We start from the raw sequence: 27,641 nt of genomic DNA on the forward strand, positions 1-27,641 counted from the left end.
TCCTCATACACAGGGCAACACCATAGGAAGCTGCTTTATACTTGGTCAGATCATTAGCCCATTTATCTCAGTGTTATCTACACCGTCAGCAGCTTTCCAGAGTTTCAGGCAGGGCATTCCCAGCCCTACCAGGAGACGCTAGGGATTGAACCCAGGATATTCTGCAGGCAAAGCAGATGTTGTACCACTGAGCTACAGCCTATCTCCCCACTACAGCATTAAATAAATAATTCCTTAGAAAAATTATTTTCTTACAATCTGGGTTTTTGGTGTGCTAGGACTCTGGACTGAATGTGACCAGCCCAGTAGATAAGTGAGGTAGAACTGTGTAGAGTGGCAGTCTTCAGATCGCTGGCGCTTTTGCCTGACAGACACTTTGCCCTTTCCTGCAGGCCTATCAGCGAGTCCTCCTCAACTTTGCAGTGGTGACTGCCATGCTGTTGGAAACAAAGCCATGCATGGAGGAGGCGATGGAAGCAGCCTTGCGGGCCAACTTGAGAAGGATCGGGAACTACTATGAATGCATGCTGAAGGACTTCATTGACAGCTATGACTTGGCCAATGCCATCTAATAGGATGATCTGACTAGTCTTAAGGCATGTTGCACAACAGAGTGAATGGGATGGGAAGCTGCATGATTTGGTAGCTGAGGCACTGAGGTTAGCTTCCTCTTGGTGGAAGATGAGAAACTCCGAGGGTTTGACTGCAGCAGCAAGGGTAAGGCTTGAAAGTATTGTGCAGATGCTCAAGAGTATGGGAGAAAAAGAACACCACCTCATAAGGACATTTTTTCAGAAGTAGATTGTTTTGAGAAGTGTTGACTCACCCCAGGGACTTCTGAAGGTGTCAGAAATTCATTGCAGGAGTAAGTTGAATGGGAGTGGTAACCTGGTTTTGGCATACTACCCTGTTAGGGTTAGCTATTGGAAAGGTTTGCCTTTTAATCTTGCATCAAGATTTCCAAGTAGGATGGCTAATTTTGCATTTTTTAGATCTCTCTAACCACAGCTCTCCTGCTATTATAGGCAGAGAGAAAAATGGAGGATTCCTGCCAGTGCAGAAGCTTTAGTAGCTCCCCACCCACAAAACTCTTGTGAAATGCTTTTTAGATTTGTTTCCCGAGAACTTAAAAACATCTTTTTAAATAAAAATGACTGATGGAGACAACACATCTCTTGGAGCTGCCTTTATTTGCTGAGAGTGGCTTCCCTGAACTATCACTGTTCAGACAACTACAGATAGAACTGTATAACTTTTTTTTAGCATCCTGCTTACAGTTGCCAAGTCAAGCATTCAATGATTAAGGCAGGGTTAACCTATTTATTCTTCACACTGCACCTTTTGAAAACACAGAAATTGGAAGGATGAGCTGGTAGGGGGCCAGAAGGATCTTGGAACTTGCGCAAAATGTGTGCAGGTGGTGAACAAAGGGGTACAGGCTTGTTTCACACGCTCTACACTACAGCATGTGCTGGCCAGTGAGCTTCTTTAAGTATTCATGCTGTAGTAGAGAGTTTAGAAGCTGAGAGTGTCCTGCCCACAAGGTGCTGCTGAATTATACTAATCTTTACATGTTTCTTCCCTGTGTAACTAGGAAAAAAGGGGAAGGGGGAGCTGCAGGCCTTTGAGGAGGAAAATGCCAGTTCTAAAGCCTCTGAAAATGCACAATGTGACCAAATTGGCAATGCAAACCTCTGTATATGTGAAAGTCTTGCTTCTCACTCAAGTCTGCTTATTCGCAGTTCTTCCTCAGCTTTGCACTTGTAGGGACGCACACCCATCAACCGCATTGCTACATAAGATGTCTGCTTGTGACACTATTTCCACCGCCTCCGCCCCCCCGCAAACACTTTTCGGGTATCCAAGAACTACGTTCCCTTTCTCTTCTCCCTCCTCCCCACCAGCCCAAACTAACATATACTGCAGTGTTTGTTGCTCGAACGTGCTCTGGCTGCCCACCCTATGCCTTTGCCAAGTGTCTCTTGTTCCATATCGGGTAGAACAATCCGTCTGGCCCCAGGCTTTGGGATGGGCTTTCCGAAAAAGAAGCCCTCTGGCTCAGAGTCAGAATCTGAAGAGGATGAGCAAGTAGGGCACCAAGCATTGTCTTGTTCCACCACAGCTTCCTGCTTGCCTGTGCTGTCCTTGGGTGGCATTTGCGAGAAGTCCCTGTTCCACACTGATGCATGTGGGGCTTCGGAAGCGCTGCCCCTAAAGGGATCGTCTCCAACTTGCTGCTGAGGTGTTAGTGGGAAAGTGGACCCTAGCAGTTGGTTCTCCGTTAAACTGACAGTGCTGTGAACTACCTCTAGCCTAGAGGGGCTAGAGGTTTCCCGCTCTGCTTGAGGAGAATCAGTCAGAAGTTCAGTTTTATCAAACAGCTGGGAAGCTATTCTCTTTCGGAAAATAGTGCTTGCTTCTTCTTGGCTCCTGAACTCAGGACACAGTGATGAATCCCCAGATGTGTGAAGTGTTTCCATTGCTGGTAATAAGAAGAACAAGCATATATTAGAGAACTGGTCTTCAACTGGTGGGTCATGCCTTAATCCAAGGTGGGTTGCAACAGGAGCAGCCGCACCACCATACAAATATATGGTAAAGTATTAAGAAATGGATCCCCAAATACAGGTTTGCTTTAATAGTGGGCCTTTGGTCTGAAAAGACAGAAGTCACCTGTATGACGACCCTAAACTCCCAAGTCTGACTGCTGAATAAAGTCTAAGGCAAGGGCGGGGGAGGCTGTGTGGCTTCGCCTCCAGCTGTTGGTCTTACCCAGCATGACAAACTAGTTGGGGATGAAGGAAGGTGCAGTCCAGCAACATCTAGAGAAGAGCAGTCCAACTTTATATACCAAGAGTACTTTGACATAGGACCTGCAGGCTGCACACTGCTTTGTCATCAAAGGGGGAGTGGGAGCAAGGCCAAAATTTTACACACAACTGCTGGCTAAGCAAGGTGCCGGGCTTTTGGGAAAGGGATGCAAGGACCCTGTCAGAACCCTCATGCCTCCTTCCCAAAGCCCAGCATCTTGCTTACCCAGCTTTGGGAAGCTAGTGTGAGGGCTGGCAGGGTGTGTGTGTCAATATTGCTGAGGACTACCCTGATCTAGAGAGCAACAGGCTCCCCTTCTCCATTGTAGATAATCTTATCAGGACAGACATGTAAGAAGCATAAACATCAACCTTTTCTATTATCGGGCAGAGATGCTATCTGGAATCAGAATCTGGCATCTAGTGAAGCCCAAACCTCGCCAGGGCTGAGCCCTGTGGCCTCTTTTTGAGCCTTGACAAGGGAGGAGCAAGCAAGCGTCTCTTGCCCCTTCTGTGTAACAGTGTGGATTGGGCCTCATGGCAAGCAAATGTGCTGTGGTTACGGCAGCAAGCTCACTCAGTAAGGGCAGCTAACTCAGTCACTCAGGAGACCTTTCCCCCTACCACTATTTAAAAAAATCTGGAATCAACACTACATTAGGAGTAGAATAAAGTAGGACTGGGGAGCCTTCTATTGGTTTGGCTCAAAGGTGCCTATATCATTATCCCTGCTGCTGAAGGCTGATCACCACAGACATCTTACCATCTGAATCTGCTGTTTCCTCACAGGCATTAGGGTTGGTTCTTGCAGCTGCAGAGGAACAGCCTGGGCTGCTGTATCTAATTCTAGAGATGGGTGTTGAGTCAGGGGATGGAACAGAAATGAAAGCGGAGTCAGAGGAATCTGAGCCAGTGGAAGACAAGGCCGATTCCTTCTCTAAGCTGCAGGCCTCAGAGCAGAAGAGAAGCCCATTTTGAGTAGTGACCAGCTGGCCTTGCAGTGCTTTTTTGCAAATGCTGCAGCAGAAGCAGCAGGATTTGGCGTGCCAGTGCTGACCTTGGAGGGTGGCTTGCTCACTGTCAACACCTGCAAGAGCAGAACAAAGCACACTAGTTTAACTATAGGCAATTTCAATGCAGAACTTCGTTTGCATTTATTGCTGATGTGGCCTCCTTGCGCACCCCTCCCCGGTTAAATAGTGGATATGCCCAGGTACATTTCAGACCCCAAATGAGAAAGTAAAAGGAAAACTGGCTTTCATACTGCTAAGACAGTATGATGATGAGATAATACAGGCTGAAAATTAATTTGGCCACTTCACCCAGCCAGCCTATGGTTTATCACATTCTCCACCAGGAGCCCCTGCATGACACAAGCTAAACTTTTACCATCCATCTGCTTGATCACAAAGAGAGTTAAGTTGTAGTGCCAATGGTGCTACAGAGTTATACCGATGTTTCTTCATCATTTACCAGATTGCCTCTAGTTTGAAGAGGGTGTGACTGGATTTTTGTAAGGCTTTTACATTTACCAGTTTTGTGAATAATATTAACTGAAAGGTTTAGAATCTGTCTGATTATTATACGATTGCTTTAAATGCTTATACCAAGGGGAAAGCTTTCTAAAACCATACTATAATAGATTAAACCAATTACTGCAAATAATATTTTAGAAGGCTTGGGATTAGTGAAATGCATGGAGAATAATAGTGCAGTGCAATACCTTACTCAGAAGATCCATCGGCTCATCTTGCATGCTACAGTAACGTGTAAGCCATAGCTTAGTCAGTGTGCAGACTTCTGGGCCACTAGAGAGGAGATCACAGCCACTTTGCTCCTTCTCCAGTCCTACTGCTGTGAGCCAATCCATTATTTGGATCTGAACCCGGGTTCATGGTTTGTTACATTTCAGACAAACCATGAGCCATAACCAAGGTCTGTTATGATTTGCGGTTTGGCTGGAATGAGACGTGTGAAAAGCATGGAAGTCAAACCATGGCTCAGTACGCAGCAGTACTAGAGGAAAAGCAAAGCAGCTGTGATATCCTGGCTGGCAGCTTCATGCAAAGGCATGGTTTAGCTTTGTATTACATGAGCAACAGGTTATCGAGTTCACTGGAGTTCACTCAGTATAGGACTGTAGTTACAACAGAAAAGGTCCATCTGTCACTGAGCAGCCAGACACGACTGCATTTTATGCAAGACCACAGAAATGCTCAGCACCTACCAATGATCTCTCCACAGGCTTGGCAGACATCTGCGTACAGACTCTCAAAGCAAGCACAGCAGCAGGGCTGGCCACCCTTCATGACATAGCGCCGTGCCCCCAGGGGCAAGTCACACTCGAGGCAGCAAAAGTGCTCTTCATGCCAGCGCATGCCTTCTGCCTCCATGCACTCCGAGGTGAAGATCAACTAAAGAGGCAAAGAGAATGCCAGATATCAAGCATGCAGTGTGCTGAGGGGTGCATTTTGGCTCCTAATTCTTTGAGGTACTTTTGTCATTGTAGACCAAGAAAATAAAGCTTTCTGCACCAAAGCTTTACTACATTCAGCAAAATTGGCAGCATAGTTATTGTACCTAAAAGCAAGGCTGTACGTAAAGGTAAAGATAAAGGTAAAGGGACCTCTGACCATTAGGTCCAGTCGTGGCCGACTCTGGGTTTGCGGTGCTCATCTTGCTTTATTGGCTGAGGGAGCCAACGTACAGCTTCCTGGTCATGTGGCCAGCATGACTAAGCCACTTCTGGCGAACCAGAGCAGCACATGGAAACGGCGTTTACCTTCCCGCCAGAGCGGTACCTATTTACCTACTTGCACTTTGATGTGCTTTCGAACTGCTAGGTTGGCAGGAGCAGAGACCGAGCAATGGGAGCTCACCCCGTTGTGGGGATTCGAACCGCTGACCTGATTGGCAAGTCCTAGGCTTTGTGGTTTAATCCACAGCACCACCCGCGTCCCTACTCTGTCCCAAAATAAAATTCTCTGAACTGAACACATTGTGGAAACATCATATATTTATTCACGTATTGTTTTATTTTGATTTTCCCCTTAATGGGAACTGTGCCGTAACATTATTTCCTGGCTACTGGAATTTAAGGCTTGAAGGTTTCACCAAATCCAGCCTACGTAATTTCTAACTTATCTTCGCAAATACAGAAATTTAAACATCAACTCTCATAAAAACAGAACAGATTTTCAAACTTGGGTATTATTTTTTGTGTGGAAATGCAGAATGCATAGCACTAGCCTCAAGCCTAGTATATACACACAGACCTAGTTTTGTTGCACTTCACTTTGTTGCACTTTGCAGATATTGCTTCTTACAAAGATGCAGGTGCAGCTGCAGGCAGCCTGGCCACTTCCTGCGGAAGGAAGCCCACACCTCTACAGCAATGGAGTTGGTTAGGGCTGGAGCTGGGTTTCCCCCCTCCTACATCTGCAGCTGGGGGGGGGGCAGGCTTAATAGAGTGCAGTATAATGTACCGTATTTTTCGCTCTATAAGACGCACCAGACCATAAGACGCACCTAGTTTTTAGAGGAGGAAAACAAGAAAAAAAATATTCTGAATCTCAGAAGCCAGAACAGCAAGAGGGATCGCTGCGCAGTGAAAGCAGCAATCCCTCTTGCTCTTCTGGCTTCTGGGATAGCTGCGCAGCCTGCATTCGCTCCGTAAGACGCACACACATTCCCCCTTACTTTTTAGGAGGGAAAAAGTGAGTCTTATAGAGCAAAAAATACGGTAAATATAACTTTTATATGCACTGGGAAACACCCCAAAAATAGTGTGTCTCACTTTATTACTCTATTTCCTTTATTATGGGGGTCAGGAACTGAACCCACAATATCTCCAAGATATGCCTTTAGCAGATATTTATTTAGCATGGAAATGCTAAGATATTTACTTAGCATGGAAATAAGTTTTGTGCCTTTAGCAGGTCAAACCACAGTGAACCAGTGGGCCTGCTGTAAGATACCACTGTAGCACTTTTCAGATTAAATTTGGAAGGGCTCCTCCACGGTATCTGGATGCCTTCATGGGATAGTCAAAGAACACACAAGGTGGATGAAACTTCATTCCCCTGAATAACTACAAACCTCATCTCCCTGCTTACAATATAACATCATTTTAATTGATACTTCTCACTACAGAGAAAGGTAAAAGGGATGCAGGTGGTGCTGTGGTCTAAACCACTGAGCCTCTTGGGCTTGCTGATCAGAAGGTTGGCAATTTGAATCTGCACGGTGGGGCACGATGCCATTGCTCTGTCCCAGCTTCTGCCAACACAGCAGTTTGAAAGCACACCAGTGCAAGTAGATAAATAGGTACCGCTGTGGCGGGAAGCTAAATGGTGTTTCTGTGCTCTGGCACTTGTCACGATGTCCCGTTGTGCCAGAAACAGTTTAGCCATGCTGGCCACATGACCCGGAAAACTGTCTGGACAAGCGCCAGCTCCCTTGGCCTGAAGTGAGATGAGCGCCACAACCCCATAGTCACCCTTGACTGGACTTAACTGTCCAGGGGTCCTTTACCTTACTACAGAGAGAAAAGTTTGGTCTTTTGGAGACGGCAAATAACCACCTCATTGTGGATAGGTGGAGATTATAAATAAGGTAACTGCTGATCTCTAGAGAGAAATCTTGCAATCCCTATGAAGTTTTCAATTTTTCATTGCAAGTCCTAACCAGATTGAAGGTGGTAGATTAAGATCAATAGTTTCAAGCAGAGATTAGGAATTGACACAAGACCCCAAGTGTTTTTATATGTGTATACCTACTTGATCACATGAAGCACAGCGTGGGCGGAAGAATTCTGCGTGGTGCCGGCCACAATAGATCTTCCCATCTTGCTGGAAGTAGATGAGATCTACTAGGGGCTGGTGGCAGGTGTGACAGACAAAACAGGCAGGATGCCAGTAGCTCTGGTCTCCCAGCTTAGGTGCATAAACACCTTTTTCACCTCTGATCAACCTCTTACCACACTGTAAATCAAGCAGAAAGGACTTTTTTATCTATGGTGCATCTTTATCTGCTCTTCCTGCAATACAATATTGCTGGCTACCCACAACCCAGGTTGTGATCTTCATGGACGTGTGATACCCTCTTATTAGCCTTTTGGGGAGGGGGGAGAGGGAAATCAACTTTTTCGTTTCAACAATTTTTTTGTGAAAAAGGATTTCATTAAATATTGTGTCTTTCTGCCTCACAACAGGCTTCCAAGGTTCCTGACATCAGTGAAAATTAATACATAATAAAAGGCTTATCCACAGTTACCTTTCCTGGCACAGTCCGCACTTTAAAGCTCTGCATCCAAGAGTCCCCCTTTGCATAATAATAATAATTAATAATAATTTTATTATTTATACCCCACTCATCTGGTTGGGTTTCCTCAGCCACTCTGGGTGGTATACAGCATTTCTGGGCAGCTTACAGCTTTGGACCTTTCCCTACTAAAACCCACTCAGCTCAACTGGAGCAAATGGCAATCCATAGAAAACATGTGTGCAGCGTCAATCTTCTCTAGTTCTTATGCTTAGCCAGGGGAAAGCAAACCCAGATCTTAGACTTAGGCATCTCAGCCATGAGAACACTAGTGTCCAGTTTTAAAGAAAGGATGGCTCACCTTTTTACAAAAGCACCCGTGAGTTGTGGGGGGCACCAGGCATGTGACTCCCTGTCCCAGGGATTCCTGCCGTCGCTGTGAAGCAAATATCCGTAGCCGCTCCCTTTCCTCCTCACCAATGGATGGGCAATATCTTGCCTTAAATAAAAGCACAAGATTGTGTCAAGACCCAAAAGAGCATTCAGATTTTCTCCAGGCCGACAGCTGCTATCAAACAATCCACAATTGATTTCAGAAGAACTGGACATCAAATATGTTAAGCTGTCGGTGAACATATCAGACGACACAGCGATTCTTCAAACAGCTCTTGTTTATTCACAGGCCAGAACAGAACTGAATTGAAGGGTTCAGCCAGCCTGCTTAGATAGAGCTCCACTAGAATGCAACAGTAACCATTCTCTGTAACTATCCAATCATTGAACGTCACTTTCGATCCCTTATTTACATATGTGGACCTGAGTGAAAACTATCTACAGTATCCCCCTGCTGGCCCAGGGTGAGAACTTCAGTACATAACAAAATAAATTCTACTTTATTTCTAATAGTAAATCCTGATACCGTAGAAAACTGTCACCCAACTCTTAACACATGCAATGCTGCACATGTCTATTCAGCAAGCCACACTGTGCTCAATGGGACTGACTTCTAACAAGTATGTTGAATATGACTGCAGGGTAACTGACTTTCCTTAGTGCCTTGGAATGTTTTTGTCCATCACATACATCTTAACACTAAGATTTTAAAAGAACAAAGGCATTGCACTATTGGGTTTAATTGAGCCAGTCTTTCAAACAGTGCAAGGAGAACTTATTTGTGTGGACATTGTCACTGCATGGTCCAGTCACTAGGTGGCAGCAGACTCTGACAGGTGGAGTCAGGATTTTCCTGTAGCTGTTCTGTCTAGCTTCCTAATTGGTGTGTCTTATAAAGCCTTCCATTAGTACAGTATTTATAGCAAACTCTGGCTTGCTGGTCCTAGTATGTCATTAGAGCTACAAAACTTTTGAGGCAATAAAGAATTTGTGATAGGAATATGTATGTTACCCAAGGGGATCAGCAAGTGCAGAAACAAGTACACAGTCTCTAAATTTCTGAATGCTAAATTTTGGGAACAAATAGCAAGGGCTAAATAAGTCAATCTTCGTTTCCTGTTCTTCCTTCCCAGTAGCACCCTTTACCTGTCTTATTCCATTAGAGGAAGGAAATGAAGGTAGAAGATTTGAACTGAACCAATGTTACACTTTTACCTTCTTTTGCAGTACTTCCATAGAATAAGTATGAAGCTATGTGGTTAGACTTTAATTAGAATTACAGTGTGCTTCCAAGACTATAAATAAGAGCACAAATCTGTCCCAAACCACTTTAGAGGCACTGGCTGTGTTAACATTTATTAGTGCATAAAATGAGTACCCAACTATTTGTGGTCTGGAAAAGAGTAGAGTTTTAATCAGTTTTTCCAACCAAGGCAAGATTGCCTAATGAAGACAGAATGTAAGAATGGGAATCTTACATCGCAGTCTTGCGGGGGCAGCTGCTGAAGGAGAGTTTTGATGCGGAGCTGGTTCTGGGTGGCAACAGGGACTGCATCTGATGAGTGAGAGTCAAAGTTTGGTGACACCTGCAAAAGCAAACAAGATTGAGAAGCAGAGATGGAGTTGTGTTTTCCCTATGAGTTTAGGGAACAATGCCTGCTTGCACCGCTGTCTTCCCTCACAACCCTCCCCCTGGCAGAGTTGGCTGGAGATCTGAGATGTTTCCCGTGGGAAAGGGTAAAGCCCAATGGAACTGGGTCTCCTGCTGAAGGACTAATGAAAAGGAACTGGCAGAATAAGGAGAGGAGAGCTGGCTTAGCATTCGTCTGCATTAGCATGCATTTACAGCATAGAAACCTATCCCCCAAAAGGCTGTGTTTCTCAAAAGCTAACCTTTCTCTGCTGCATTTGTACTTGGGCAAGCAGCAATAGACAGCCAAATTTGCTCTGCTGTTTTTGACTGCCCTACCCACAACTCTTCTTCTTTCCATGGAATCAGAACCCAGAAAAGGTAGGGTGTGCCACAGCACTGATGGAACAGATCTGGGGGTACTTCCAAGCTGTTGCTGCTTTGGAGTGGAGCTGAATCACATACCATCAAATTCAGATTGCACAATTAGAGTTGATTGGGAGTTTTGTGCAACCTAACCAAAAGAATGGACTTTTAGTAACAAGGGAATGAGGAAAGGTGATGAGGACAGGCAGTGGAAAGTGTGGAACAACAACTTGTTTTGACGCAATGTCATCTAACCTCCCCACAGACATATAAGAAGGAATTCACTCATTAAATAGACAACATTGTCTAATCCAGGGGTAGGCAACCTAAAGCCCGGAGGCCGGATCCGGCCCAATCGCCTTCTAAATCCCGCCCGTGGAATCAGCATGTTTTTACATGAGTAGAATGTGCCCTTTTATTTAAAATGCATCTCTGGGTTATTTGTGGGGCATAGGAATTCATTCATCCCCCCCCCCTTCAAAATATAGTCTGGCCCACTACATGGTCTGAGGGATGGTGGACTGGCCCATGGCTGAAAAGTGTTGCTGACCCCTGGTCTAATCTACCTGCAAACAAATCAAGATGAATGCTCAATAAAAAAGGTTGTCTGGAATTGCCCTGGGTGCTTTTGGTTTCTAACCTCAGAGGGAAGTAAAATAATAATCAACAGCAGCCTTGCCATTGTCAGCAATTAGAAGTGATGAAAATGGAGAAAAGGCAAACTTGCCATGAGATTTCCAGGAAAAACTATTGCAACATTTAGAACAGTCTTCCACATAAATATATCATCAAGTTCTGCCTTACCTCTGCTGGGGGAATTTCCGTGACAGGCCCCGAGTAATCTTCCAGGGCGCAGCCAGAATCACTGTCTGAAGATGAAGCAGGTAGTAGGTATGCCAGTGTTCCACCGCATGGAGCCTTCTCTCTCTGGGACCAAGTAGGGCTTGGTTGAGACATCAGCAGAACGGAAGCGCTGGAAAAGAAGTGCCTGTGTGAAGTGACTGGGCCCCTCTTGGATAGACTCCCCAAATGCACATAGCAAAGTCACCAATAACTGTGATCATCTCGGTCATCCATCTGTTCAATGGGAAGCATCACCGAGAACTTTAGGAGCATTAAAACTATAGCAGGATCATTTGGTGTACAGTAAGAGGCAGGGAGTTAATGCAGTACAAAAATAAGAGCACAGCCAAAATACTGCTATATCCAGAAGAACACTGTGCTGCATGGGCTCCTGGAACCGGGATCCTCCCAAGTGCTGCACAAAATTTTGGAGATTTGCTTCCATAACTAGCAAGGGGTTAGAGTTCAGGTGCTGTTGTCATTTTTGTATCACCTGTTGGACTTGGTCATGTGTGCTGTAAGAATGCTAACTGGGGGAAAATGAAGGCAACAAGTCTCACACAGATTTTCAAAATAAAAAGACCAATATGACCGAGCTGCATTTTACCACCTTAAGCAGTGTCTTGGGTTTTATCTACTTGAGTAGTGTTGAGACCCTGAGATGAATGCTAAAAAAAAGATGCAGAAAACATGTTCAGAGAAAGAGTGCAAGTCCCTACAGAGCATCTTTGGTCTTTGGGTAGCTCCAAGGAGAAAAGGCAACTAAGAAAATACTTCACACATTTATAGGAAGTTGAGACCTATTAGAAAGAATGTGGTATGAGCCAGCAGTGAATTGTGACAGGACTGGACAGAGGCAGTAGCATCTTTCTTGCAGTAGTTCTGTTACATTTGTTGAGATGGCGATGGAGCAGGATGAGGTGGCTGTGACATGGGGAGGGGGACGGACGGACTCTGGAGTAGTGGTGGCCATCAGCAAAGACCCAACTGCCTATGCCTCCCTTCCTCACAAGCAACCACTGGTGTGAACCAATAGAGAAAGAAGCTCTCTGTCTCTGATGTCATTGGTATAAGTAGCCAATCAGAAAGATGCGGGTTCCATTTTCTTAATAGCTCTGAACTTCCATTACAGAACAACTAGCCAGTGTAGACCAGCTGAGATGTTGTATGAAAAGCATTTCACTCAGCGCCTAGGACTTGCTGATCGAAAGGTCGGCAGTTCGAATCCCTGTGGCGGGGTGCGCTCCCGCTGCTCGGTCCCAGCGCCTGCCAACCTAGCAGTTCGAAAGCACCTCCGGGTGCAAGTAGATAAATAGGGACCGCTTACCAGCGGGAAGGTAAACGGCGTTTCCGTGTGCGGCTCTGGCTCGCCAGAGCAGCGATGTCACGCTGGCCATGTGACCCGGAAGTGTCTCCGGACAGCGCTGGCCCCTGGCCTCTTAAGTGAGATGGGCGCACAACCCCAGAGTCTGTCAAGACTGGCCCCTACGGGCAGGGGTACCTTTACCTTTACCTAGAAAGATGTAAAGGTAAAGGTAAAGGTACCCCTGCCCGTACGGGCCAGTCTTGCCAGACTCTAGGGTTGTGTGCTCATCTCACTCTATAGGCCGGGAGCCAGCGCTGTCCGCAGACACTTCCGGGTCATGTGGCCAGCGTGACAAGCTGCATCTGGCGAGCCAGTGCAGCACACGGAACGCCGTTTACCTTCCCGCTGGTAAGCGATCCCTATTTATCTACTTGCACCCGGAGGTGCTTTCGAACTGCTAGGTTGGCAGGCGCTGGGACCGAACAACGGGAGCGCACCCCACCGCGGGGATTTGAACCGCCGACCATGCGATCGGCAAGTCCTAGGCGCTGAGGTTTTACCCACAGCGCCACCCGCGTCCCTTGAAAGATGTACTGTATTGGAAATAAAATCCATGATATTGGTCCATTTAGGAATTCCTTGCAGGGGTTCTAAAGAGGGTTACCAGGTGAACTTTAACAGTTGTATAGAAGACAGAATTCCAGCAGAGGTGGCTTGTCAGTTTTCCCCAGCTGTTACAAGGTGCAGAAGCCCCTGTCCTTTTTTCCATCTGCTACCTTAGTTTGAAACCCCAGACACTCTAGATGGCACTGTTACATCAAAATATAAGGGTTCTGTTTTTCTGAAAAAGGACCCTCAGAAGTGGAAAACAGAGATGCTGTATGTACTTTTGTAATCCAAGAATTTTTTTTAAAAAAAGAATTATTTAAAAAGAAAAAAGGGTGTTAAAAACTGCTGAAAGTTTCGCTCAAACCTGGATAACTTTTCTTTATGATAAGTGTTAAAACCTCTCCCCTACCCCCTTGATCTAAAGCCAAATAGTTTACACAAGCAACCAATGAAGTGCAAAACTATAGCAGACCTGTAGCACTTCAGATTGTGGAAGGGAAATTGGATGGTTGAATGCTTTTCTGTTTTGGGGGTTGGGATGTGAGAGAAGGCTAAGCTGGAATTTGTCTCTCCGGCATCCCCTGCCTGCAGTCTGAAATGGTAAAGTCCAGGAACATTTGTTGCTTTTGTTAACTAGGCCTAATGCTTTGCAAAGCCTGCCATTTTAGGCAAGCCTTTGGAAATCTAGCTGCGGTTTTAATTTTGCTACTTTAGGGTTTCAATACCGCCAATTTGCTGCAATTATTTTTATTTGGTCTTTAAGCCTCCTCAGGGATTTGAGAGGCGGGATAGAAATTTCAATCAACACACTTTTAATGTTCGTGTTGTGACTGGTTGCCTTCATATGCTTGGCACATGCCCAGATCACCAGCATAATCCATTACCATTGTGTGCAAAATGTTATACAGTTGCTGATATGTATGCTGGCATCTGGGTGTGTAGCAAACCTATCAACACTGTGACTGTGCTAATTCAGATTAGGCTGCCATAGAATCTTCTCAAAAAGGTTGTGTGAGTCAGAGCGAACTCTGCTGTATTTTCTCTAGTGCTGCCATAATTGCAAGCCAAGTATGTTGCTGCTGCCCATAAATTCATTTTCGGGAGACAGGCACACTTTGACTTTGGGCATTAGGATGAGCTGTAATCTATTCTTCCCCTCTGTGGCGGGGGGGGGGGGGAATATTTTCCCCCTCCACACCCTTACAAACCTGCAGTGTTAATCATTCCCTGAAGCTTGGGGCACTGGGGGCTTACACTGGGTAGCTTTCCTGGTTAATGGTTACACCATGGAAAGAAGTGGACTCATCTCCCAGTTCTCTTTTCCAGAACTTGCTCATTTCCTTCCTCCTGTGTATCTGTTTCCAAAACGAAAGAGAGATTGCAGTTTGATGGCTCAGTTCAACTGCTGTGATTGCTTGGATGTCTTCCCAGAGTCTAACACTCTCCAGCTAGATTTCCTGTCCCAGCTCCAAATGAAGGAGAGAGAGAAAAGAGATGATTCTGGATGGGGGCTGGGGAAGGGTTAGTTAGATGCAACAGAGTCATGATGAATGATCAGCAGCTATGCTTTTAGGAAAAGTGTGGAAGGAGGTGACAAGATCGTATATACAACAACAAGGATACTGTTTCAGCATGCAGGGATGTGAAAGCTCCTTCTGTCTAACTAGCACAAAATTCCTTGTTCAGTCAGAAAGACAGACACACAGGAGTTCTGTCTGAAATAAAGACAGCCTTCCACAGCCTGCGGCCCTCCAGATGAATGTTGGACTCCCAATTCTCATCAGCCCCAGCCAGCATGGCCAATGGTCAAGAAGGATGGAAACTGTAGGCAACAAACTTCTGGAGGGCTTGTTTCATGCAGAAGGTTGTTTAAAGGACATTTCACTGAGTCACACACAAAGGAGTTCTAGAAAGTCTATTTTATAGTTTAACCACCCACCCAAGTGCTTTGTACTTTAATAAAAAATATTCCCTGACCTCTTTTGTTAGCTTACATAAGACTGAAAACAACTTTGCACAAATTCACCTTTACAGTCCTGTTAGTTATACCATTACTCTTGCCTTTTTCAACACTATTCACAGAAGCACACTGGGCAACTAGGCACCTGAAGGAGCAAACTGCAGCTTAGAGAATGGAAGAGCCAAGCTGCAAACTTTCAGCTTCAGCCTCAAACTGAAATCCCTTGGCCTAATAAGCAGGCTGTTATTTTTCTTGGGTCTAGCCACACATGCCTGTCGTTGGCTCAGAGCTGCCTCTTCCAATGTAATTAGTGCAGAGAGCTCGGGTTATGCTGCTGTGCACTTGGGTCAATAATTAACTCAGCAAATTAGCTAGCAAACAGGAGGGAAAACAAAAAGTTCAGATTCTGCTGGTTCCCATCACCTTATTTCCCAGAATCCAGTAGTAGCACAGATAACTTAGAAGTTTCCAGAAGGGTAGTCATGTTAGGCTGCATATACACACATCCCCTAAACAATCCTGGGAACTGTTTGCCCCACCAGAGCTACAACTGCAGCACCCTTAAGCTACAGTTCCCAGGATTCTTGGGGACGGGGAATATGTTTTAGATGTATGACATTTTCATAGCCAAAGTCTGTTGTAGAAAAAACAGCAGTCTTGTGGCACCATAAAGACCAACATATCTATTACAGTAGATTTGTTTGTGAACCACAGTCTGCTCCACCAGACTGCATGAAGCAAAAGCCTAAAATGTAATCCCACCAGGGCACTTTCTAAGATGGCCATATTGAATAAAGGAACTTTGAAGGGAAGGGAAACTTCAGCAGGAAACCACTGAAATACATTTTATCAGACAATTAAATTCAATCAGCTGTGGCTATAATCAAGACTGTGGGTTTATCACCACGCTGTTTTTGTTAACTAGTTTACCAATGCCAGCATCACCAATAGTGCTTTGTTGACTGATGACCCTAAGAATTTTGCTTTCAGGTAATTTCTATGTCTGTTCTTTTTGTGTCTGATCTCACTCCTCTACATCCCCCCTCCACTTGCTAATTTAGGATTACACTTCATTCATCTGATGAAAAAAACACAAATTACGTCATAATACAGTTGTTAATCTTTAAAGTGCTAGCTAAGGAATAAAAGGCATGGGAGACTGCTCTTTCTCTGGATTCCAAGAAACAACCATGTTAAGGTTTGTCTAGCTGTATATCACATCTCTCTCCAAGTCCAGTACATTTTAACATGTAAAAACGAAGCCCGGCTTGATTTCACCAGGAGGGCATTATCATGCAAAGAAGGTGGTGTAATCATGCAGGTGAGAAGAACCTTGCACCACAAAATGCATATTCAACAGGCATTCAAGAGATGGAATCTTGTTCAGCAAATTGTTGAGAGATTTGAATAGAATAAAAACCTCACTTATCTCCCTACATCTGTTTTGCTTCAAAGCTTTTTCAGTTATGAATTCAGGACACTACAGCACATAACGCCCATTCTCTCTGGAAGGAGATTTCTGCAGGATGGGGCCTTGGATCAAAACTAAAAGCTCCATACACCTTGACCACCCATAAAACATGAAGGCAACTGTTGACTTAGTACAATTGTCACATGACAGTCACTTGAGACAGCTTTCAGTTGACAGCTTTTTTTACGCAGCATCTGTAATGCGTACAACAGGTTGCCAGGTGGATCACTGCCATTGTGTGAAGAGAGTCCATGTCGTGAGCAAGGGGGATCCACACTTGAAACAGCTTGCACATTGTAATCATAACATATGGGCAAGACCAGCCTTGCTACCCTGGGTCCTCACCTATAAATACCATCATGGGTCCAAAGGCAAAAATACAAATTAAAAGAACAATTTTAAACAGCTTGTGCTTTCCCCCACTATAGTTTATGGTATTTGAATAGCTGGAAGGGGAAATAATGAATCTCTAATAGTCCTAGAACACCATTAGTGGATAATTCCTAGCTGGGAGGACCATCCCTATTGTAACACCCCATGACAGGATACTTAACACAGGATGCTTTACTGGACTGGAGCTCAGCCAGCACTGGACTAGGATTCAGCGGGTCACATATATGATGAATTATTACACCTGTTTTAAGCACACCCCATCCATTCTCTCATGACGAAGTAGGTTGACTGAGCAATGGAAAAACCCAAGCTTTCCCATCTTCCACCTGGTCAGAAGTGGCAATGACATCTGCACTTCCTGCTTTGCTTATGGCTGGGGTCTCCAGCAGCGCCATAAACTAGAAAGCTTTAGTAAGGTAAAGGTAAAGGGACCCCTGACCATTAGGTCCAGTTGTGACCGACACTGGGGTTGCTCATCTCACTTTATTGGCTGAGGGAGCCGGCGTACAGCTTCCGGGTAATGTGGCCAGCATGACTAAGCCGCTTCTGGCAAACCAGAGCAGCACACAGAAACGCCATTTTCCTTCCTGCCAGAGCAGTACCTATTTATCTACTTGCACTTTGATGTGCTTTCGAACTGCTAGGTTGGCAGGAGCAGGGACCAAGGAACGGGAGCTCACCCCATCACGGGGATTCGAACCGCTGACCTTCTGATCGGCAAGTCCTAGGCTCTGTGGTTTAACCCACAGTGCCACCTGCGTCCCAATAAAGCTTTAGTAGCACTCGTTAAAAACAGGCATTGTGAAAACTGTGTGCTATGGTGATGAGAGAACGAGATGCTGTGAGAAATAAATCAGTCAAAACAAGGGGTCTCGAGAGACCCAAGTACCCACCCAAGAGGTTATCAGTTTCCTGTCTGTATTGTTTATTGCTGGGGCCTGGTCTTTTTCCAAGCAGCTTGTGCTGGGGCATGGTGATTCAGCCATGACTCTACCATCAGGTGTACCAGCTCATTCAGTCACACATGATGCAGGCACATAGCAGATTAATCCAGCCTCAGAGAAGATGGCCCTATAGCATTGTTCTTCGAGTCAAAAGTAATGCCTACGACAGGAACTCATACAGAAACAATTCTAAGGGTGGATAACCTTTATTCTTATACAGGCACGACCATTTTAGATGCATCCAATTGACGCGTAATTGCAGACACATGGGTTGGACCCGAAGGAAGGAAGAACGGGGGCAAAATGGGATGGAGAGGGCACTTATACAAGCTATGCCGATGCACACAGGGTACAGGAACTCCTGCACAGAATGGTTGTCACCTGTATAATCTAAAATAAATCTTCTGCAATGTAAGGGTGAAATGTGCTTTCAATTTTAATTCAGGGGTGTCTGGGGAGAAAGTGTAACTCATCAAAAATGTTGTGAACCCACAACATGAAGCTGAAAAAATAAACAAAACTGTGTTACCATCTGGCTTAATCTGGCAACTATCCTTCCGTGAGAATTAATCCTTTCATGTGCTTCTAACTCAATGGTTTTATGTGACTAATCAATCAGACCGGCTGTTGGCTGTTGACAATTCTTTGTAATCAGTCCTGGTAATTAGTAAATTCCATCCTGCCTACCAGCTAAAAGGGAATGGCTTCCTTTACTAAACTTACTCCTTTTCCCACTTTACATCTCATCTTCCTTTCAAAATGAAAACCCAAAGCAGCCACCACCACCAAAAGTACATTAAAAAAACAAACAAACCATATGAACAGTATAAAGAGAAATTGTTACTTTATGGAAGTAATTAGCACATGTCTTCTTTCACCATGTCCTCCTACTCCACCTCCAAATTACTTCCACCCCCATCACCAAATTTAATATCCATGTATAGGATTTTCCAGGACAGCCTATGCTCAGAGGAAACAATGCTGAAGACAATGAACTTAGTAAAAATAAGTCTGATTAGAAACGTGTAGGCAAACACTGGAATAACAGGATTGGAGCAGCAAGCAGAGGCAGTGCTGCTCCAAGACACAAGACACAATTAAGAACAATCTTGGCCACCATTCAAGACACCCCAAAGTGCCACAGCACACTGGTTGTAAACCACTGTCTTAAAAAGCTATTACACAAATCTATGGTGCGACTGCATTTGAAATACTGTATACATTTCTGGTTACCTCACCCAGAAAGCATCTTTATAGAGTTGGAAAGGTTCAGAAAATAGCAACCAAACTGATCAAGGAGATGGAGAAACTCTATCAGGAAAGGTTGCCCACCATATGGAGATTTTTAGTTAAGGCCAGTATGAGGTGATATGAAACAAGTGTAGAACATTGGCACAGCACAGAGAAAGTGGACAGAGAATTTTTTTTCTTCTCCTCTCCTAACACTGGAACTTGTGGACATCCAATGAAACTGAACATTGGACGATTCAGGTCAGAAAAGAATGTACTTCTTCACTCCTACAGGAGGCAGCGATGACCACCAACTTGGGACAGCTTTGAAAGAGGTAAAGGCTTTCAAGGGCTACCAACACAATGGCTATCTTCACGTTGAAGGCAGTATCCTTCTGACTGCGAGTGCCAGGTGTTGGAAAATGCAGGAGGGAAGAGAAGCTCTTGTGGGCTTCCCATAGACATCAGGTTGGCCACTGTGAGAAGAGAATTGCTGGGCTGGATGGTCCATTGGCCTGACCCAGCAAGCTCTTTTTACGACTTCATGAGTGGTGAACCTCTTAACACATAGGCCAGGTCCAGTCCCAAAGGCACTCCAAACCAAAGCAACAGTGTGAATAACACCGCAGCACCAGGTTGAGAGGAGAGGTTTAAACCTTTTCTGCCTGGCTCATTTCTGCAATGGGAAGGAAAACTGCACCCACTGTTCTTCAAGTGATCTATCTAAAAGATCTTCTGCAATGATATTCCCCTCTAGTGCAGCCCTGGGCCAGGCAAGGGAAGTTTCAACAATGGTGAGGAAAATAACCCACCACACCTGCATTGCCCTTATTATAGAAGTATAACATGAAAATCCATTCTGTAGATTATCCATGCAAAATGGTGATAATGTTCTTAAAAATATTTTTTATTGATTTTCCAATATCATTCCAATAGCAGCCTCATTATAACAACACCAATTTTATCCGATTAATACAATTATTCATGTCTTCCTTCACCATGTCCGCCTACTCCACTTCCAAATTACTTCCACTCCCATTACCAGTGATAACTCAGAAGTTGAACGGAATCCATTCTGGAAGTCTGTTTGACTTTCAAAACGTTTGGAAACCAAGTTCTTGTAACCAATCAGAAGCTGTGGAAGCCCCGTCAGATGTTTGGGTTCCAAAGAACGTTTGCAAACCGGAACACTCACTTCCGGGTTTGCGACATTCAGGAGCCAAAACGTTCAACTTGCAAGGCGTTCGGGATCCAAGGTACAACTGTATACAATTTAATTAAACTGCCCCCTCACATGCTAGAGTTGATGGCAAGAATGTTCTACTTTACTGTTTTGTAGCCTCCAATAATAAAGCCTAACTCTAAATAAACCTCTGATGTACATCATACTATTCCTGCCTACTAGAATACACAGGTATACCTGTCTCCCAGACCACAATGTGATTGGTCTTCTCTTGACAAGCAGCATATGCAGCATATGCAGCAAAAAATGACAATTGTCATCACATGAATCCTTGGTACCTGGGGTAGACCTGGATTCACTGAATCAGAAGGAAGGAGGGATGGGAAAGAAGAGTAGAAACTGTGAGAAGTATCCCTGTACAAAACACACGGCAGGTGTTATTTCATATCTACTATCCCTAACAGCACAAACATCCAGAATGCATCACCAGAGGAAATTGTGCTCATGCTCACAATCTGCTGTGTTTTCCCATGACTCCCACCTAGTGTTATGAATCGAAGGCTGTGCTTCTGGCCCCCACTGTGTGGAAAGAAAAGGTTAATTTCCATCCTGACCTGCATTTGACTTTCGGAGCTGCAATGTGGCATGCAGCACCCCCCACGGCCGAAACATCATCCTGAAAACAATGTTTTCAGTTTACAGCTGTAATCAGCCTGGGTGTGGTATCAGCGTGGTCTTATCTCATGCCAAACTGTATCTCTTCAAAGAGGAACAAATTTTCCCCAAAGCAAATAGAACAGATTTGTATAAACCAGAAACAATAATGTTCTGCAATAAAAAAATAAAGAAGAGAATTGTAGCTGAGATGGGGAAGCAGAGCGAATGCCAACTGGGGAACGGCTGCAAATCTTTTCATGATGAACCACAACTGACACCACACCTAGCAGGAAGAGGCTGAGGCTGCAGGGTAGACAAACCCTAATGCACCTCTGTGATTGGATAGCATAATAAGGAAACTGTGGGTAAGAAACAGCATAAGGGGGAAAACAACATGACATTCAAAATTACCATGAGACCTTGAAGTTGCAACACAAGAACAGTAATAACCTCAAAAGCACTTTCTTATCTATACAACCAGTTATCCAGGGATAACTGCGGCGGCGGCTGTTGGGGGGGGGACTGCCATCTTCCCCACCCAGAGACTCATGTTGTTGTTGTGGCGGCAGCAACTGTTGGGGAGACTACTGTCTCCCCCACTTGGAGGACTGCTGCTGCTGCTACAGAAGTGAAGAGGACTGCAGAGAGGACTGCAGAGACCAGGTCCCTGGGCAGGCAAGCAAAGTGGGAACAGTTGCTGCCCCAGCTGGGCATGGTCCAGCTGCTGGGGCAACACTATAAAGCCTGCTTAGAGACATCTAGTTTGGTTGTCCTAGGGAATTTTAACATCCATACCAACACGGCCTTACAAGGGGCCACTCAGGACTTCATGGAAAGCATGGCCTCCATGGGGCTGTCGCTGAATAAGTGTGGCCCAACTCATAGCCATGGACATGCCTTACACCTGGCGTTCACCTCTATGGACATGGGTGATCTGACACTAAGTAAAAGTGAAAGAAAAGAAGTGCCATTGTCGGATCACTTCCTGGTGCAACTGGACTTCTCTGTGACCCTTACCCTCTGCAGGGAGGTGGGACCGATTCGGATGGTCCACCCCCGCCACTTAATGGATCCAAATGGTTTCCAAAGAGTGGTAAGGGATGTTTATTGCATGTTGATGGCCTTTCAGCTGATTCCCTGGTGGCCTGCTGGAATGCAGAGTTAACCAGGGCTATCAACTGTCTGGCTCCAAAGCATCTTCTCCGATTACATACAGCCTGGACGGCCCTGTGGCTTTCCCCAGAGCTGAGGGAGAGGAAAAAATTGCTGAGATGGCTAAAGCGCTGGTGAAGGAAAACTCATTCTGAATCAGACCAAACACAGGTTAGAGCTCAACGTCAAGCCTACCAAGTGACGATAGTGACAGCGAAGAAGACCTCCTTTGCCACCTCTATTGCATCTGCAGAAGACAGCAGCAGGAGACTCTTTCAGGTGGTCCGCAATCTACTGGAACCAACTTCACCACTGGGGTCTAGTGAGGACCCCAAGATCTCCTGCAATGATTTTGCAAAGTGTTTTACAGATAAAGTTGCTCAGATTTGGAAAGAGGTACCGTAGATTTCACCGTGGTAGTGGGGCCAGGGCAGGAGAGTGCTAGAGTCCTGTCTGGTCAAGTTGTGTGGGATCAATTCCAATCTGTTACCTCCAAGGATGTGGACAGGCTTCTTGGACAAGTGAAACCGACCACCTGTCTCCTTGATTCTTGCCCATCTTGGCTCATACAAAAGAAGGGCTGGGCGATGAGCTCCACAGGGTGGTGAATGCCTCCCTCTGTGATGGTGTCTTCCCAGACCTGCTTAAAGAAGCGGTTATTAAACCACTTCTTAAAAAACATCTTTGGACCTGGCCAATATGGCCAACCATCACCCAGTCTCAAATCTTCCATTCTTGGGCAAGATGATTGAGCGGGTGGTCACTGAACAACCCCAGGCATGCCTGGAGTATGTGGACTGCTTGAATCCCTTCCAATCGGGATTCAGGTCTCATCATGGGACTAAAACTGCCTTGGTTCAGCTGGTCGATGATCTCCGGCGGGCGAAGGACTGAGGTGGAAGCTGTTTCCTGGTCCTGCTGGATCTCTCAACAGTTTTTGACACCATTGATCCTTCTGGATCATCTAGAGGAGTTGGGAGCTGGGGGCACCGCTCCTTCCTCCTGGGCCGTGTCCAGAAATTGGTATTGGTGGATGAGTGTTCAGACCCCTGGGCTCTCACTTGTGGGGTGCCTCAGTGCTCCGTCCTCCCCCCAATGCTTTTAACATCTATATGAAGCTGCTGGGAGAGAGAATCAGGGGGGTTGGGCTGGGCGTTCACCAGTATGCAGATGATACCCAGCTCTACCTCTCCTTCAAATCTGAACCAGTGAAGGTCCTGTGTGAGTGTCTGGTGGCAGTTGGAGGATGGATGGCGGCTAACAGATTGAGGTTGAATTCTGAAAGTACTGCATTTGAGGGCCAGGGCAGGCAGGTGTGAAGGACTCCCTGGTCCTGAATGGGGAAACTGTGCCCCCGAAGGACGAGGTGTGCAGCCTGGGAGTCATTTTGGATTCACAGCTATCCATAGAGGGCACAGATCAGTTCTGTGTCCAGGGCAGCTGTCTGCCAGCTACACCTGGTACTCCAGCTGAGACCTTACCTCCCTGCAGATGGTCTCACCTGTTTGGACTACTGCAATGTGATCTACATGGGGCTACCTTTGAAGGTGACCCTGAAACGACAACTAATCCAGAATGCAGCAGCTAGACTGGTGACTGGGAGTGGCCGACAGGATCATGTAACACTGATCCTAAAGGCTCTTCATTGGCTCCCAGTGCATTTCCAAGCACAATTCAAAGTTTTGGTGCTGACCTTTAATGCCCTAAATGGCATTGGCCCAGTATTCCTGAATGAGCATCTCTACCCCCATCGTTCAGCCTGGGAACTGAGCTCCAGTGCCGAGGGCCTTCTGGCAGTTCCCTCACTGCAAGAAGCAAGGTTACAGGGAACCAGGCAGAGGACCTTCTCAGTAGTGGTGCCCTCTCTTGAACACCCTCACTTCAGGTGTCAAGGAAATAAACAAGTATCTGACTCTTAGAAGACATCTCAAGGCAGCCCTGTATCAGGAAGTTTTTAATGTTTGATGTTTTAGTATGTTCTCATATATGCAGTGAGCCGCCCAAAGTGGCTGGGGAAACCCAGCCAGATGGGCGGGGTATAAATAATAAAATTATTATTATTATTATTATTACAACTACTACAATAAATCAGATGAAACATTTTGACAAAGAGCGACCACTCCCAACAATACAAAAAACTTTGGACTCACTTCTTTTTCATGTTGTATTTTTCACTAAAAAAATAAGGTGGGATTATCTCTTTGGGTGCCCCAAACTTAACCACTGATATTTAGAATACTCAGTGGACAGCAAAGGGGTATGGCTAGAATAGTCTGGAATTATTTGCTTGTGTGGATGGAAAATAGTATTCAGGATAACTACCTTGTGATAACAACCTCTGAATCTTGAATTTGTGAATTACGTACAGTGAACAATCATACACCTGCTACTGTTGATTGCAATGTCTGAAGAAACAATTACCATGTCTACTCAGAATAGGACTTATTTCTGAGTAGGCATGGGATTGTATCTAAAGTGGTGCTACCTGATTCATTCCATAAACAAAATAATTTCTGCTTCAACAATGAAACCCACTCCTTTTACTCTGCCTAACACCCTAATCTGTTCTTGAGATTTCCTTAACACCCCAGAGCAGATTTGGGGAAGGCATGGGGTACTCATGGCAGAAGGAGGGAGGGAAGTGCTGTTGCACACACGTAAATACTTGCAGTCATGGAATGATTAGGACTGCACTATTAGTGGCTGATCTATATCATATAGTAGTACAGTATCCTCTTAGAGATGTACTGCTGATGGCTACATGTAAGGGACTGTATTTTTGAATGCTTTCCCATGTAACCTCCTCACATGAAGAAAATAAGCACATCAGGCAGAGGGTTAGACGGGAGCTTTTTCCTTTGGAAGATGAATTTGCAGGGAGCTTTGAAGAACACTTAAACTCCATGCACACATCCTATCTGCAGCCTAAAGATTGCCTCTAGCATTTAAAAGGGTTAATGCAGACTGATTCTAAATAGGTTTACTCAGAAATAAGTCTCACTTAGTTACTCGTGACCAACATGGAATTAAGTGTGCTTTGGATTGTGGGCTTCCCCTTTCCACCAGCATCCTACAGGGGGAAAAAGCCTCAATAGTTCTGAATTAGGGTTGTTAAATTTTAGCCTGGGCACTGACTTTTTAATTTTGGGAAAATTTGTTTATTGGCTGCTCCCCCTGCAAATAATAGCACAAATCTCAGTTAGGAACTATCTGGCTGTGGGGAAGGGATTGACCTCGACGTTACAGAATTAACTGAGGAGCCTGATGTTAGTCCACTCTCCAACAGAAATCTCCCTAAAATATAACTGACACAGGTAACGTATACATTAGTAGATCCAAAGCAGTGGGACGCATTATGCCCAGGCTTAACCCGAGAAGGTGACCAGCAGGGTTTACATCAGAAGTGGAGAATCTTTTCCAGCAAAAGAGTCACAAGCCAGTAGTGAGTGGTGCTGGTAGTAGGTGGTGCCAGAAGCAAAAGATGGAGGAGCAATGAATGCAAATTAAATCTTTATACAATCCTTTCTGCTCTTCATCCAGGCAAGCAAGCAAGCAAGCAAGCAGCATGATCATACTTCCAAGAACATAGTCCTGCCAGACAAAAATGTTTAAGGATGATGCAAAGCCGAGCCAGCAAGGGCTGGGGGAGTTTAGGGAGGGTGTGTGGCGTGCAGAGTCCCAAGGGCCAGAGAGAGAGGTTTGGGGGGCACATTTCACCCCCAGGTCTGATGTTCCCCACCCTAGTTTAGACTCAACTTGTTTCATTGACAGGGCCCATTCTGGGAATATGTGATGAATCTGAGAACACCCCCTGAGCATGTGCAGAATGCAGTTAGAAGGGAAGTCGGAGTAAGCAGAGCCAGCCTTGCTTTCCTTATCTGAATTGAAGGGAAAGATTTCCAGGTTTTAAAAGTTCAGGCAAGTTTAAACTAAAGCCCTGACAGCTCCTGTTTCCTTAAAGGAAGTATTAACCGTACTTCTCAAATTATCAGACTTCTTTTTGGAGCAATACAGAAAAACCTGGCGGACACACCAATCTCGACATTATTTCAGGTCCCCTATCAGTGCTGCACCGGCAGATGCACCTGTCAATAATGTAGATTGCCCAGGACAGATCACAATGCACCTGAATACAATTAGATTCAGCACTGTAGTCACAAATCTCAGCAGACCAAATACTCAAAACAACTACCTAACATTTACATACACCTGTCAATCTATTCATTATCTTTTCCAGATTTCATTTTAAACTCTGTAACAGAAAGAAAGTAGTTTCTAGGTCAACCTTTGCCAATCTAGTGCCCTCTATATATTTTGGATTGCAACGCCCATCATCCCCAGCCTAGGACTGATGAGAGTTGTAGTCCAAGACATCTGGAGGGCACAAGGTTGGCAAAGGCTGCTTTAGGAATAAAAGGCTACAGGCTCACCTTTTGAAAGGGGCATATTTCACAAATGCACAAATCCTACATGGGTATATCCTCTGTACTGAAACTCACATGTACCTTATGTGTGTTCCAAGGCTGCAATATTCTGAAGTTACCAACCAGACAATATGCAATCTACGGTATTTAAAAAAAAAGTACCCCAGCATCTTTGACTTTGCTGCAATGCACCCTGGGTCATACCTTTCAGATTGTGTGCTGCTGTCACACTAACTAACTTATCTTCTACTGATCTTATGCATACACAAGTTTTGCTCCATACGCATGCTAGAGGAGATTCCAGCTGGCAACATGTTCCTGTATATGCAATGAAACAGACTTGGGTGCAGCCACATGTTAATAATGTAACTTGTACCCTATGGAGCCACAAAGAGGGGAAAGATTTTGCATGTACTGTTATTTCTGTCCACAGGTGAGGGATAACAAAGAAATATTTCTTTCTCATCCAAATTATCATCATCTGGTTCTGTTTTCAGTAACTATCAAGGCAGGAAACATTTTTACGGGCCGCCTGTACACAGGTACACACTCACTTGCAACAAAAGATTTAGAAGAGGACTAAAGATGCAACCTATAATCCCAAGTAAACGAAATGTGATATTTGTGACCAATTAGAATCGAAAGGTTATTCTTACTTACCAGGGTCGAAGTTCCATTGAGCTCCAAGGGAGCTCTTACTCCCATGTAAGGGTTGCAGCTTTACTGTAAATAGTTTGAAGCTTTCTGGGAAAAATAAACATCAGCAGATGTCCCTTATATTAAAAGGATTATCCCTTATCCCAGACTATCTGTTTTTTTTTTTCCCTCTCTCTCTCCAGACACAAGACCTCCAGGATGCTGGTGGTGCAATCCAGAGTCTGTCCAACAATTGCCCTGGCTTTAACAGAGCCTTATTACCCCCTTGTTACAGCACTTTGGTAAACCTGCACAGGACTGAACCACTTCATGCCCAGCCTCAAACCACGGCTCCCTCTAGCTCAGTACTGC

General features: G+C 45.1%; 2 protein-coding genes across 2 annotated transcripts in view; one reads left to right on the top strand and one right to left on the bottom strand.

Moving 5' to 3' along the window:
* LOC307219172 (uncharacterized protein) overlaps window positions 1-1,257 on the top strand; it is a 29,908-nt gene extending 28,651 nt beyond the window's left edge. Inside the window, exon 20 of the mRNA XM_079982172.1 lies at window positions 393-1,257. Within this exon, the coding sequence (XP_079838298.1) occupies window positions 393-572 (180 nt within the window). The 3' untranslated portion in view covers window positions 573-1,257. The remainder of the gene's footprint in view (window positions 1-392) is intronic.
* PRICKLE4 (prickle planar cell polarity protein 4) lies at window positions 1,172-27,346 on the bottom strand. The gene is made up of 8 exons (XM_079980885.1): window positions 27,294-27,346; window positions 11,266-11,434; window positions 9,944-10,051; window positions 8,434-8,571; window positions 7,589-7,792; window positions 5,038-5,224; window positions 3,574-3,897; window positions 1,172-2,482 (listed from the first exon to the last, which is right to left on the bottom strand). Exons 1-8 carry the CDS (start codon window positions 27,308-27,310, stop codon window positions 1,911-1,913), a joined length of 1,719 nt encoding a protein of 572 aa, XP_079837011.1. The 5' UTR covers window positions 27,311-27,346; the 3' UTR covers window positions 1,172-1,910.
* Between the last annotated feature and the right edge of the window lie 295 nt (window positions 27,347-27,641).

Source organism: Podarcis cretensis, assembly GCF_951804945.1.
Source record: "Podarcis cretensis genome assembly, chromosome: 6".
In the NCBI taxonomy this organism is placed as follows: Eukaryota; Metazoa; Chordata; class Lepidosauria; order Squamata; family Lacertidae; genus Podarcis; species Podarcis cretensis.